Source organism: Excalfactoria chinensis, chromosome 16 (genome assembly GCF_039878825.1).
Source record: "Excalfactoria chinensis isolate bCotChi1 chromosome 16, bCotChi1.hap2, whole genome shotgun sequence".
NCBI lineage: Eukaryota > Metazoa > Chordata > Aves > Galliformes > Phasianidae > Excalfactoria > Excalfactoria chinensis.
This window is the reverse complement of record NC_092840.1, coordinates 1,431,015-1,445,840: the sequence shown is the minus strand read 5'-3', so window position 1 is coordinate 1,445,840 and position 14,826 is coordinate 1,431,015. Positions and strand designations below refer to the sequence as shown.

Below are 14,826 nucleotides of genomic sequence, written 5' to 3'. Positions count from 1 at the left end.
TGGGAATGCTGCATTAGAAGAAAGCAGCTAGTGTTTTGAATGGGCCTGAGTGCATTACTGGGTGGGGATGTTCCATGCCTGGCCTTACCCTATTTCCACAATGCAATGGCCAGAGAGGCTCTGGTGAGATGAGGCAGCAGAGAGATGAGTTCCCAATGAAATGGGATGATGCTCAAGGTCAGGATGTCACTTGGGTGGTAAAACCAAGGAGATTGCTCAGTAGAGGACAGATGAGACGTGGAGCTGTCCAGACATACAAAGTCTTCTAGAAGTGATGGGTGTTCTGCTAGAAAAATGAGGACAATGCAGAAGTTCCTGTCCAAAGGGCTTCTGGGGTGGCTGCCCTTGGCTGTTGGCCCCCCACACATCTCCTGTTGGGGTTTGCACCAGTTGTTCACCATGGCCCTTTTGAAGCAGAAAGTGCCTGCGGACCTGATCTTCTTGTTCAGGTTAAGTTGTTATTGGTGGTTATGGTGTCTCCCAATTGTGTAGAGATGGAAGCAAATATTGGCAGGCCAGGCTAAGGATAGTGATGTTACTTCATGCACAGATGTGAATGAGAACAACAACCTGGCCTGTTCTTGACAGAGTTTAAGAATGCCATCACTTAAAAATCCTCCTCATCCTCCTAGCATAAGATTGCCTTGAGTTCATGAGAGCACTCTGTGCACTGATACAAACACTCTGCTGAAAAATGAGATGGCAATCATACCTAAAGCATGCTCTGCAGAGAACTCGTTACCTGGCATCTTATCCTGGTGAAATCATATTTATTTTTCCTGTACTTAAACACTGTGGGACCTGGTAGGGCTGCTCTAGATATTTATTTTTCCTGTACTTAAACGTTGCAGGACTGGGTAGGGCTGCTCCAGATATTTATTTTTCCCATATTTAAATGTTGCACAGCTTGATAGGGCTGCTCCATGTATTTATTTTTCATGTATTTAAATATTGCAGGGCTTGATAGGGCTGCTCTGTAATTAGAGGTGGTTTGGAGTGGCCTGAAGAGCTCTTCTGCTCTCACTGCTGCTCTCTTGTTCTGTGATGTGCCTGGGCTGGTTATGAAGTTGTGAAAGTGCCATAGTTTTCTCTAAGGTCCCTTCCAACTTGCACGATACTATGATACTATGATGATATGATGATAGTTTAGCCAAATTTGGGATTGCTTTGGAGTTCAGATTTCTCTGCAGGTTGAAGTATTGCTGGGGCATTGACTGAATCCTGGGCTCCATCAGCCACCATGTGTGCTGCACCCAGGACACAAAATGGGGAAACTTCATACAAGAGAGCAGGTACAGGGGAGTATTGGTTTGGTCAAGCAGCTCTGGAAGGAGCAGGAGAGAGCAAGCTGTGCCATCAGTGCATCCAAGTGCCTGAGGGAGGAAGAGAGGAGGAAGGCACCAGCATCATCCTCAGCTGTTGGCCAAGTGATCCCAATGTGTTTATACCGACTGGGGGGACCTTGAGGAGGTAGGGAAATGATGGGCTGGAAGGGATCAAACACCTGGAAACACTGATTGCTGGGCTATGATAGGGTGAGTTGAGTTGGAGTACACCCTTGGACGTCCCTGGTCTCTGCTCAGATCTAAGCAGCTCGGATGTTAATGCAGGTGGGAATTACCCCAGAAAATGTTTGTCCCTGTTCTTCTGAAGAATTTTGGTGCAATGGATGAGAGTTGATGGGCTCAAGTTTTGCCACGGGAGGTTTATGTTGGATACTAGGAAACATTTCTTCTTGGAAAGAGTGGTGATGCAGTGGTACAGGCTACTCAGGAGGGTGGGAGGGATCACCATCCCTGAAAGAGTTCCAGAACCATGGGGATGTGGCACTGGGGGGCACAGTCAGTGGGCATGGGGGGACAGGCAGGGGCTGGACTTGGGGATCTTAGTGGTGTTTTCCAATCTTAATGATCCCCTGATTCTATGATTGTATGAGGTGTGACAGTGAGAGCCACAGCAGACCAAGGCACCAGCCCAAGCTGTGCTCTGCCATCAGGGATAGATATGTAGCTACTGTGCCTGCTGGTATTTATCACAGTGGGGTTAAAGCCCAGACTTGCAAGGATGTCGAGGGGAAAACCAGGCTTAAATGGGGAGCAGGGTCTGGGGGATGGCAGTGGTGCTCCCTGCTCCCCCAGCACTCATGTTCTCAGCTCTCTGTGTCTGCAGGAGGGAGAACAAACTGCGGATCCAGAATGGCTGGCTGTGCCACCTGGCCCCTGAGATCATCCGCCAGCTCTCGCCTGACACTGAGGAGGACAAATTGCCCTTCTCCAAGCATTCAGATGTCTTTGCACTGGGGTGAGTCTCTGTGGTGTGATGGGTGTCTGGTGAGGCTGCTGCCTTCACTGAGGCATGTCTGCTTCAAAAGAATTTGAGTGAAAAGCCCCCAACCCCCCCCCGTCACAGACAGACAACAGTGAATCTGGGAATCTCTTCTTAGCATGGATAGTGATGGGAAAGCAGCTGGAAGTGGGATGAAGATGGGATAGGAGGAGAGCATGGTGGCGTGAAGCAATTGGATGGAGGCATAGTGGGATGGAGATGTGGGGGGATGATGATGCAGCGGGTTGAGGATGTCTTAGGATGGGGATGCAGTGGGTTGGGGTCATGTTGAGATGATGCAATGGGGTGAGGGGTTCATGGGATAGAAATGCAGAGGAATATGATTGTGGTGAGATGATGTAGAGGGATGAGGATGCAGTGAGATGGGCATGTGGTGGAACGATGCAGTGGGATGAAGATGCAATGGGATGAGGATGCCGTGGGATACAGATACTGGCCCACAAATCCCCATAACTCTCCAATCCTCTCTGCTGGGTGCCTGCAGATGGTCTGAGCAGCCGTGGCTGTCACTGGGGGCTGAAGAGGAGGAGATGTCAAAAGGCTGAGCAGGGGAGAATTGATGAGTCTCCTTCAGTGGGACCGCTCAGCCGACAGCCTCATCGCTCCTGCTATTTATCTAGTAGAAAGCATCCTTTGTGACAGGAGTCCCATCACGCCCCGATAAAACCTTTCTCGAGGCGGGTGTAGGGCTGTGGTTTTTATCCAGTGGATTAATCTTATCGTGCACACCTTAAAGACTGCGGGCTGCAGTGATTAGTTTACGTGAAGCTGTTATCCGAAGCGGTATTTCCATCAAAACTGCAGTAATTAAAGCTGAAAGAGTTTGGATCTTCCCTCCCCCAAGGCAGAACGTCAGCACAGGAGAAAAAAAGAAGTAATTAGGGGATCTGATCAAGCTCAGACAGTTACTCAGGCTTAGTTTTTTCCGCACTGGGTCCGCCTGTTCCCCACCGAACATCTTGGTGTGTGCCTGCAGCAGAAGGCAAAGCATGTGGTCCCCTCACTGCTGTCCTGCACAACACATATGCACAGTTATGCCCTGTCAGGGTAGATGTTATAAACGTGGAGCAAAACAATGGCTGTGGGCAGGGCTGCCCACCTGTGACAGGAGGTGCCTCAGATGGATGCTGCCTCTGAGCAAGGGGAAGCAGCTCAGGAATCTCGTGCACTGAGGAAAGGGATATTCCCCCAGTTTGGGAATGGGAAAGGAATGTTCCCCTGTGTTGGGAAATGGGAGCAGTGGTATCTTTGTACCAAGCACCGAGTGACACTGGTAGCTTATCTGGGGATGAAGCGAAGATGCTGAGCTCTCTCTTGGTTGCGATGGGGTTTGAGTAGGGAGATGTTAGGGTGACATTTGGGTGTCCCCACTTGGGATGACCTTGGTCCTGATACTGCTGTCTCCCCAGCACCATCTGGTATGAGCTGCACGCACGGGAATGGCCCTTCAAGACACAACCGGCAGAGGCCATAATATGGCAGGTTGGGCGAGGGATGAAGCCCAACCTCAGCCAGATTGGGATGGGCAAGGAGATCTCGGTAAGTGCCATGGGGCAGGCTGACCCATTGTCGGGGGGGGGAGAGGTGTGGGAGGATGGAGAATGTGTGTTGGGCAAAGGGTCCTGCTGGTGGGGCTTGGTCTTGATGCTGAACATGTAACTGTCATGGGGTATAGGATGGAGATAGGGCTCCCTGCTGGGGCCATGTGGGGGGGGGGGATGGGGTTCCCTATAGAGGATGTGGGATGAAGATGGGTCTTCTTACAGGGAGTGTGGGGCAGAGATAAGGCTTCCTACAGGGGATGTGGGGTGAGTGTGTGGTGTGTGGGCAGTGGTTATGGGACCACCTCCGTGTGCTCACCTCTCACTGTGCATGGCTGCAGGACATCCTACTCTTCTGCTGGGCCTACGAGCAGGAGGAGCGACCCACCTTCACCAAGCTCATGGACATGCTGGAGAAACTGCCAAAGCGCAACCGTCGCCTTTCCCACCCCGGGCACTTCTGGAAGTCAGCAGAGTAAGTCCCTGACACCCAAACCTCCCTTCCCTAGCTATGCTCCAAGGTAGGGGCTCAAGCGACTCTGTAACACCTCCGTGTTCCCATGTGTTCAGTGCTCCTGGGAACATTGTGCAGCCAGTGGTCAGATGTCCCCTAAATCACCTGGAATTTGAGCCATCATTAATCAGGATGGGAGCTAATTGCCAATCTGTGCTCTGAGCAGGCACCAGGGTGGCTCTGCAAGGGAAGCTGAAGGTTGCTGAACCCCAAAGTAGTGGATTGTGTAACTGCTGGGGGTCTGGGCATTGCCCTGGTTGGATCCAATTCCTACATGAAGGGCATGAAGACAGGGGACAAAAGCCCTCTTGGTTTCCTGCTGCTGGATGCACGTTTAGGGACCCTTTTGCAGGACCCCAGTACTGCTGGACACAGTACCCCCTATTGACTCTGTCATCTTATCTCCTTTCCAGGCTGTGACCAGAGGAGCTGAGGGATGGTGCCTTCCTCCCACGCATTTCTCCTCTTCCTCGCTGCTCTCCTTCATGTGCCAAGAAGGGAAGAGTGGTAGGCACTGTGGGATGGACTGGGACGGGATGGGACTACCACAGCATCTCCCTGCACTGAAGAGGAGCTGATGGCCAGAGATGCGTGGGGACACCGTGGTGGCAGGCAGACAGCAGGGGCCTTGTGCACATGGGGCTGTGGGGCTGCTGGTCCTACGATGTGCAAGATCAGGTGGCTTCTGTTCAACCCCAGGGCTTCTCTGATCCCGGTCGGTATGGTCAGTGCTTACAGCATTCCTTTGGGGCTTGTTTTTTTTCATTCTAGGGGATTTTATTTAATTTTCTAGTGTTTTTATTTTAAAAGTAGAAAACTAAGGGGGAATGCTGCTGATCTGTGGGTTTGTGCTGCCACTATTAGCTGCTCCCCACAGGGAAATGCACCCACAGTGTCAGCTCCTCAGCCCCTCACCACGGCAATGGTGACCTTTCACAAGTGGCTCTGTGCTCCTGGCTGTGCCCAGGTCCTTCCCAGGCTGTCCCTTTGCAGGGCCAAGCTCCATGGCCCCAATGGCTCATCCCTGTGCCTGGCATGTAGCTCATCTGCCGCCCCTTCCATCTCCTGTGTCCCCTTCTCTCCCTCCGGTTACATCTGTGGGGTACTGATGTCTGTTTGTCAGATGCTAGAGGCTATGCTGGGTTTAAGAACTGGTGGATGGAGCAAGGGGAGCAGTCTCTGGTTGTACAGAGCCGGTGCCCCCCTCCCAGCCCCATAACCATCCCATGCACCCACAGCCAGAGCCAATGTGCTGTGCTTTGGTGCTGCCATCCGAGCACCTTTTGCTGGCATTTCCCTCCCCCTGAGCCCATTCTACATGAGCTGTCATTGCGGCAGTGGGGAGAAAATTGTGTTTTCAGGATCTTATTGAGCATAATTGCTGGTCGGGAGCCATCCTGAATAATTCAGCCGTGCTGTAAGTTGGCTTGAACTCAGAGACACTGCAAAGTGATCGGCCTTGTATGTCTCAAACTGTTGGTGTCTGAACCACTTTAACCAAAATGAATGAAGGTTAAAGCCTTCTGCTAAGCGCTGGGCAGATCGTTACATGAGCAAAGATCCTGAAGGTCCTTCCTAAGAACGTCCTGGGAAGAGGTTTCTTTGGACAAGGCTCAGGCTGGTGCTTTTAGGGTGGTTTCGGTGCCAAGTGGTTGCCTCCTGGATGTTTGCACAATGGATGGATTTTCTCATCCCCTGCCCTCCCCAAAACACCCCAGTGCCCTGTCCTACCCCAGCCTTGTTTTCTGCTGCCTGTTCTCCCCACCTGAACAATTCTCACTCCATCCTCTCTGCGTGTGCCATAAACATTGCACTAAACCTCAGAGCCCCTCTGACTTCTTACCAATGCCTTCATCAAGGGGTCTGTGGGTCCTGTCCCAGTGGGCCGAGCCCTGAGCACTCCGTGCATCCCTGAGACGGACAGGAGAGACACCCAACGCATGGACACTTTGTGTTTCAAGTTGAATTTTCCTGCATGCTGTGATGGCACTGAGCCCAGCACCATGCCCATGTCAAGTGACTGATGTGAGAGCAATGCATGGTTCTTGGTTTTGTTTTCCAAGGAGATGTGAGCCCTCTAGATGTGAGCTGGAAAGACAGAGGCTGTGCTCAACAATGGAGTGGAAAAACCTGAGAGGTGCTGTGCAGGTTTGCAATGGGATACATCAACCTTGAAAGCCTTGCTGTGGGTTTGCTTTGTGCCCCGAGCCTTCTGCTGACCACTCCTCATGGGGTCCCTCTAGCTGTTGGTAGATGTCCATCAGATGAGCACTGTTGGTTGGGGCATTCCATTGCCCCGGTCCCTGTTGGAGCAACACACATCTCCCTGCTGCCCCTTGGCCATCCAAACGGAGCTGGGTAAAGCTATGGCCAACAAGTGTGCCCAGCCTGACCACCCCACTGCTCTTTCTGCCCCATTTTCCTCCCAGGAACGTCTCCATCCATGGGAGCTGTTACGCAACAGCACCAACAGAAAGACCTGCCCTGTATTCACCATCCACAAGCTCAGACAAGCAGCTCCCTTCCTTCTGTTCGGTGTAGCAGCGGCTGTTGGTACAGCCATGCTATTTGCATCATGCCTTCTTAATTATGAAAGTCTTAATTATTAAAAAGTATATTTATTTTTTTTCCCGTTCTTTGGTTTTTTTGGGGGTGTTTTTTGTTTGTTTTTGTTTTAAATTTCTCAGGCCTTCCACATGGAGAAGAGAAGGTGGGAGCTGCTCTGCACAATGCCTGCCAACAGGTGTCCACCCAATGGGGTTTGGAGCTGTAGTAGGCAGAGCAGGGATGGGTTTGGGAGCACATTGAGAGCAGCTCCCACCATCCCACAGTGCATCCTCAGCCCCTGCATGGCCCCGAATGCTCCGTGTGCTGTTGGGTTGCTCAACCAGGCAGTGCTTGGCCACCGTTGGGTGGTACCCATCGCTTGCATCGTTCCTAGGTTTATTTATTTTAACTTATTTAACTTATTTTAACTTATTTTTGTTTTGCAAATAGTGTTTTTTTATTTTCTGGGAAGCTTTGCCAGCCTTCTTGATTTCTGTTCCCTGTAAAGCGCGCTGTTACATTTACCTGTACATAAGGTATATATAAATATATATACATATCTCCATATGTATGTATATAGATATATACATATCTAAAGAGCTCGAAATCCTGTACAGTTTCAAACCGAATTCGGTGGCTGCTTTGTTTTCTCTGTGTTAGTTCTGACCGTTGCAGAATGAGCTGGTTTTCATTTCCCTTCTCCTCCTTCTGTTTCCTTTTTATAAATATATACATAAATATATTATATATATTTTGTTGTTGTTGTTGCAAAACTCTTGTCACTGGAAAAGAGCAATTGTTTCCGGTGGGGAGGTGGGGGGGAGGGGGGGGTAAATAAATGAAAAACACACATATAAAGAATAAAAAAAAGAAGAAAAAAAAAGAGAAAAAAGCTGAGAAAGGCGCGATGGAGCTCCCTGATGTAAATTTGTACAGTAACATTTATAACGTTTTCTACACTTTAAGAAAGTATTTATAATTTCTGCTGTCTGACTGAGTGCGACCCTCCGTGACTGCAGAGTGGTGAGCCCTATGTCCCCGTGGTTTGTCGTGCAGTGTTTGGTGAGGTGACAGTGTATGAATTATTTATGCCAATAAAAAACACTTTGAAAACGAGCGTGTCCCCTGGCTGCCGGCCGCACCGCGGGGCTGCTGTGTGTCACCCATGGTGTGTATCCCTGGTGGGGGGAGGTACACACCGGTCCTTCCATCCATGTCCCATAGAGTCCCAGTCTCCACCTTTGGTGCTCAGTATGGAGACCCCATGTTGCCCTCCTCATCCTCACTGACATCACACTGTCCGTTCTCAGCTCTTTGGGGATGATGACTGATGGTGGTTGGGTGCAGCGTGGTACGTTGGGTCATCAATCTGGGCTGGGTGCTGCTGGGGGTTCATGTCCCTGCTGGGCCCCCCCACTGCAGGCTGAGCCCCGTGGGCTGCGCACATCTGCTGTGCTGTTTTCTCACTGCTCCCTTGCCATCAATCTGCCCAGCCTCCTGGTTGAGCGTGGCAGTGAGGGCCCTATGGGAGGGTATGGAGGGGAAAGCTGCAGTGGGTTTGTGCTTCTTCCTCCTCCCCAGCCCCTTCCCACATCACTGTCACCCGGGTGCTTGAAAGGTAAAATAATGATGGCTCGCCATTAATAACCCATGAGTGCTCAACACGTTATCCTGGTGAGGGCTTTTCATCTTTCAAAGCCTGCAGGAGGTGGGAAGCAATTAGGGCAGGCGCATCCTGGGAGTTTGCATGGGAGAGATGGGAGAAGCGAGGAACAAGAGGGAAATTGGGGTCCAGGGACAGAGAGCCACCACTCAACAGCCCACTGTGCCCGAGGCTTTGCCCCCAAGGTTTGTCTGCTGTTTGAAAGCTGGGTTCAACTCATAGGTCACACATTTGGTAACCCCTGTGTGTTCCTGGTGATCCAGAGCACAACTGGTTGGTGCTGGGTGGGATGGGGTAGTGCTGAGTGTGGGGCTGGAGGTGCTGAGCTCTCACGTCTGGCACCACTATGGGGATAAATCCTCACTGCAGCCCCATATAACCCCTGTGGTGATGTCTGGGGAATTGAGGCTCCTCTGGATCTGTGTCCCTGCATGTGGACGTGCGCGTTGCAGAGCCACAGGGTGCGTGCATGTGTCTGTCATCCCCAGCTTGCTGCTGATGAATCACAAGCCATTAATACTGCACAGCAACCAGGAAGCTCTGGGAGCAAGAGGGGAGCAGGATGCACCCGCTGCCAGTGGGGGTGTGGTGGTGGCACTGTGTCCCCAGGGCTGCTGGGAGACCCCTCCCTCCAGATACAGATATGTGCACATCTTCCCCCGTTATTAAACACATCCTGAAGCCTTTCACTGAGCTGAACTTGAAAAATGAGATATATGAGTGCCAAACTCACGCAGCTCTGAGGTGTGGATGCTGATTCTGCTCCACTCATTGGAGAGATTAATGTCAGCACAGAGGAGAGTGGCCCTGGGGGTCCCACCTGCAGGGAAAGGGGTTGATCCTTGACCCCCAGTGCCTGCCCCCCACCCCATGTCCCCCTGCTCCCATTACTCAGCAGATTCCCTTTCCTCACCTCTATTTTTACCCTGACATTGGGTGCCCGTCTCCCGAAATCCGAACCCTGTACCCAGGGACCTCACGGAGCTCTGCTGGACGCTGACACCCAGGGAGAGGCTGGTGGGACACTTTCCTGTCCAGGGAGGGGCAGCCATCCACAGTTCCAAGCTTTGTACCTCAGATGTCACAGCTGCAGCTTCCTTTGCAAGGTGAAGAGCCGCGCCATGCCCTCAGCACAGGTAGAGAAAACAGCTGAAGGCTTTCCTATGCTTAACAGCTGTTTGTTCCTTGTTTCTTTGGGGGCTGGGGTGGCTTTATGGGTTTGTATGGCAAACTGTGAGTGAGGCTGGGAGTTCTGGAGCACTGCTTTGATATCCCATTGGAATCCATTGGAATGGTGATGGAAGAGTGGTGCTGATGTCCTCCTCGAGGACGCCCCCCAGCAGTATGGACTTTCTGCCTTGGTTCTACCCACTGTTTGCCACATGGGCACCATGCCCCTGCTGGGGGATACTGGGCATCCTGGTGGGTCCCCAGCTGGCATAGGGACAACCCCACAGACCTGTCCCCAGGGACAAGGATGCTCTGTGGTACCCATCAGCTCCCCATTTCTGCAGTGTGATGTGGGTCACCAAAACTCCCTTTCCAGCTGGGTGTCCTGAAGCTGGCTGGAGGACACAGCTGTCCCATTCCAGTAGCTTTGGGGCTATTTCCCAGCCCACTCTCACTCTGTTGCAGCAGTGACTCCCTCCTGTGCTGCTGGGATGCCCCACGCTTGGGGACTGGGGACAAACACTGTGGCCAGTCTGAGCCCCGGGTAGGGTTTCACTGTCAGAGGGTTATTTTCAGGCTTGCAAATCTGATGGGTCACAATGCTTCTGGCTGCGTGCCTGGGGCAGAGCCAGCCTCGGGGTTACATATCCCTCAGCCTCTGTGCTGCTGTGCTGGGTAGGATCCAACTTGTTTGTTCCTATTTTTGGCTACAACCCCTGTTCCAGCAACCCAGTGTGTGCTGATCTGTGCTCCCTCCTTGCAGAGGGGGCTGCTGCTTGTGTTACGTTGGTGCAGAATAAACCCTATCTGTGTATGGGGTGGGATCCAGCCATGGGGAAGCACTTTGCCTGGCTGATTTCCACCCTCTCCATCCCATGAATGCGTCCCGGAGCTCACCTGCCTTTGATGCCCATTATGCAGACAATGGATCTCCCGTTAGGGTTTCTCCCACACCTCCAACACAATGCACAGTGTGGTGTGTGCAGGGGAGCGGCCGCAGCCTCCAGGGGAGCACCTGCCTGGCACTGGGAACACGCTCAGACTGGGCAGCACTGCGGGATGGTGGTGAGCAGGGCTGGGTGTCAGTGGGGCTCGGTGGGGCTGGAGGAGGATGAAGGCCACTGAGGACAAGAGCACTCTTTAGGGGCAGCTTAAAATAAGACCCTGCATCCTTGAGGGTAAATTTCATTTGGTGTGAGGCTTGCCGTGGTTATTTTCCCCAGAACTGGGTCTTTTGTATAGTTGTGGAATGGCTCGGGTTGGAAAAGATCTCAAAGATCCTCACTTTCCAGCTTTGAGGTTTTGTGGAAGACAAGGATCTGGTGCCGCCTGTGGTACCCAGGTGGCACAGTGCTGCAGGATGGGGCTTTGTCCTCTCTTCCTGTTACCTGGGTGCTCTGCGTTACCCTCCCTCCCCCAGAACACACCTGGATGAGCCCCAGAGCTGAAGGCCTCAAGCTGGAATACCACAGCTCACATGACTGGGAAAGAGCAGCGCTCACTGCAGCTGGGGAGGGAGAAGTTACTGAATAACCTGAGTGCCGCGGGGCCCCCGCTATGCGGTGTGCTGCAAGTGTTTGCCGGACCCAAACCGTCCGAAATGCCCCCAGCTCCCAACCCCACGGACCCCACATCCATGCGGCGATGTGGAGCCCTGGGAGGGGTGCACAGCACCAGGCAAGGAAGGGGAGGGGACGCAGTGGGGTATCCAGAGTGCCACCGTGGGAAAGCTGCGCAGCCGGCTCGGCACAGCCCCGCCAGCCCTCCTGCGGCTCTTCCGCCAGCCAGCGTGGATCGCCGAGCTGAGCGCTGCCGTCCGCACGGCACCGAGATGGAGCTGGAGCTGGGAGTCGGTGCGTGCCTTGTGTTGGTGCCGGGAATGGGATCCTGCATGTGGGGGGAGCGGAGGTGGTGTGTGGTGGCGTTGGGGGGTGGGCTGTACAGTAGGGTGTCCCCGTTGTCCCCATGGTGTTCTGGCTGCGCTGCAGCCCAGATGCTGCCGGGGGACAATGTGGGGCACACAGGGGTGGCAGATGTCCTGATTCCCATGTTCCTGCCTGTCCCACAGCCTGGGCTGCGCTGGGGTCGCTCCCCACCTCCCACCCTCTGATGGCTCTGATTTAGGCCCTGTAGCACTAACACCCACCCCGGGCACCTCCATGGGGGGATTTGCAGGTGGGCACCACAGCACAAAGAGCTCTCTCCTTCCCTGGGCGAGGAGCTCATCCCACAGCCGTCGGCACGCAGCCACTCCGCTTCCTGGGAAGTCCTATTGACGGCAAAGCGTTGCTGTAAAGGGGGTGGGGTAGGGGGAGGGGGGGAACAGCTGAAGTTATCTGGGGCCGCGTGTGCTGCAGATGCAGCCCTCCATTCCGGGGAGGCTGGATAGAGTGATGAAAAGTTGCAGCTCCAGTCCATCTGTTTCTGACAACCTGAGCTCTCTCCGGCAGCTTCTGAATTCAGAGTTTCTGAATTCCTCAATAATTAGACTTATTTTGTAGGGGGAAAAAAATACCCCACCAAAAACAAACCCCAAACATCTGGGCTTTTTCACGATGGCAATGAAAAGCCAAGGTGGGTGTAGGAGGGGGAAGGTGGATTTTCATCCTTAACAACCCAAATCTTGAAATATTACATCAGCACCGAAGAGGTGTAATTAAGTAGGAAACAAATGAGACCGGCTAATCTGTTTTGCTTGTTTGAGCTTAGCGGAGTGCAGAAAACAAACAGAGTCCGGATGATGAATGGGACTTCTTTCTGAGCCCCCGGTGGGGGGGCTGGGATGTGGGGCTGGGTTTGGCTGCTTTCCCCCGGCGCTTGCTGGCTCAGGGCTGCCTGGCGGTGCGCGCGGTGCTGCCCGGTTCTGGCTGTAAGTGGCTGCTATGAAGGCAGCTCCCTCGGATGCCCTCCTGGAGCGGTGAGCGATGGGGACAGGGCTGCGTGTTGCTGGGGAACAGCAAAGCCTGAGCCCTGTAGGACGATGCCTTTCAGAGCAGCATTCCCATGAGCTTCTGTGCATCCCCGAGAGGATGAGCTTGGGGACATCCCTTGGGGGCCGTGTTGCTGCCGGTGCGGTGTGGATCACCAGAAGCTCAGCACTCCCACCCTTGGGGACGGACGGAGCAGCATTTTGCAGCCAAACACCCCAGAGGGCTTTGGTGTGTTGGCCAGAGTGGAGCACTCCCTGCTCAAGCCCACTTCCAGGGTTTTGTTTTCTCCCTTCCCTGCTCTCCGGCACAGCCCGAGGTGCCAGGAGCAGATGGCAGCCATCGGCTGGGCTCACTCTGAGCCCCCACAGCTCCTGGCATGGGGCAGTGGCTGTGTAACCCTCTCACTGCCGGGCTCCTCCTAACCCCACACCCAATATCTCAATGGGGTGTTGGGAGGTGTGATATTCCAGGGTGTTCTGCAGGGAAATGGGATGTGGGTGAGTGAGAATGGAGTCACCCCACAGAGGTTTTGCATTTTAGGCTGCACCACCAGCACGGGCTTGCCTCAAAATATTGCAAAGCCCACCGATGCTGGAAGCATTTGCTCTGGTTGGCATCACCACAGCACCCAGGGCTTCCTCTGCACCTTGGTGACTTAGGGCTGACCCAAGCATCCCATTTCCCTCCCGCTCCCCCCTGCCTCCCCAGCCTTCCCCTGTGAGCCACATTGCATCTCCTGCCCCCGGGGGCCGAGAAATTGGGAAGAGGCCAAAATGAAACAAGTCCTCCCCTCCCCTCCTGAGTGACAATTTCAGCCCTGCAGGAGCACAGTGCCTGCCAGCTCCCATGCCCACACCAACCCTGGGCAGGAGCACCAGCAAAGGCCACAGAGAGCACAGCCCTTCAGCCCATTATTATTGTTGTTATAACATTTTTCTTTGTATTTTTCTTGCCAAGAAGGTCGGAGCTGTTTCTTGCAGCATTGCAGCCGGCGGGGCCGTTCCTGCAGCTTTCTGAGCAATAAGAGTGTCTCTGGAAGGGAAAATTGAGCACCTCGGTAGCAGGTGGTGTCCTCCTCACTGAGCTGAGTGCGCATCCCTCCAGTTTGAGCTGAATAAATTTACCAGACAGCAATGATATTAGCCTAGTCTCAAAGACTTCATCAATTTGCAGTTGTGTCTTCGATGGTAGTTTTGTTGTTGTTGTTGTTGTCGTTTTATTGAACTGTCTGAGATGATTTCCAAAGAGAGCGCTGCAAACTGAACTATTAAGTAATTTGGAAGGGCAATTAGTGTTAATCTGGAAACTCCCTGTGTTGCTCCTAAATAAATCAACCTCGCAGTGAGAGCCGTGCGATGGAGCTGTGCTGATTTATGGGCAGGGCAGGAGTGTGAGCTGGTCTGGATAACACCAAGGAGCAACTTTGATAGGATGGTGTTGGGATCAGAGAGACTGGGGATAGGTAGGACTGGAGAGAGTACCCACAGCCTGGGCTTTGTGCCCTCCCTGTGTCCCCAGCCCCAAAACACTCTTCCCAGTGAGGGCTGGGGAGGCTCCTGCACAGGGCCCTTTTCCTCCTTCCCCCCCTCCTTTAGGTAGATGCTGTGTACAGTGGCGTTCCCAGGACACCTGATATCCTGGGCTCCATCCAATGAGGGGTGGCCAGCAGGGGCAGGGAGGTGACTGTCTGTCTCTACTCTGCCCTCGTGAGACTCCATCTGGAGTACTGCATACAGGACTGGAGCCCTCAGTACAAGAAACAGCTATTGGAGGGGGTCCAGAGGAGGGCCACAAAGATGATCAGAGGGCTGGAGAACCTCTGCTGCCAGGACAGGCTGTGGGAGCTGGACTTGTTCAGCCCGGAGAAAAGAAGGCTGCAGGGTGACTTCATTGCAGCCTTTGAGTACCTAAAGGGAGCCTACAAACAGGAGGGGGGGTCAACTCTTTGAAAGGGTAGATAGCATTAGGACAAGGGGAAATGTTTTGGAGTTGAAGGAGGGAAGATTTAGGTTGGATGTCAGGGGGAAGTTCTTTACTCTGGGAGTGGTGAGGTGCTAGAACAGCTGCCTGGAGAGGCTGTGGATGCCCCGTCCATCCCTGGAGGTGTTCAAGGCC

The 14,826-nt window shown here is 53.3% G+C and overlaps 1 protein-coding gene across 3 annotated transcripts in view; it reads left to right on the top strand.

Annotated features, from left to right (window-relative positions):
* The window catches only part of KSR2 (kinase suppressor of ras 2), a 50,420-nt gene extending 42,369 nt beyond the window's left edge, over positions 1 to 8,051 (top strand). For 2 of the 3 annotated variants that reach the window (XM_072350963.1, XM_072350961.1), the window contains 4 exons: positions 2,170 to 2,301; positions 3,756 to 3,885; positions 4,229 to 4,362; positions 4,815 to 8,051. In XM_072350963.1, coding sequence (XP_072207064.1) covers positions 2,170 to 2,301; positions 3,756 to 3,885; positions 4,229 to 4,362; positions 4,815 to 4,821 — 403 coding nt within the window. In that variant the 3' untranslated portion in view covers positions 4,822 to 8,051. Of the gene's footprint in view, positions 1 to 2,169; positions 2,302 to 3,755; positions 3,886 to 4,228; positions 4,367 to 4,814 lie in introns of those variants that run through there. The other variant, XM_072350962.1, reaches the window with a different exon arrangement.
* Positions 8,052 to 14,826: the final 6,775 nt, after the last annotated feature.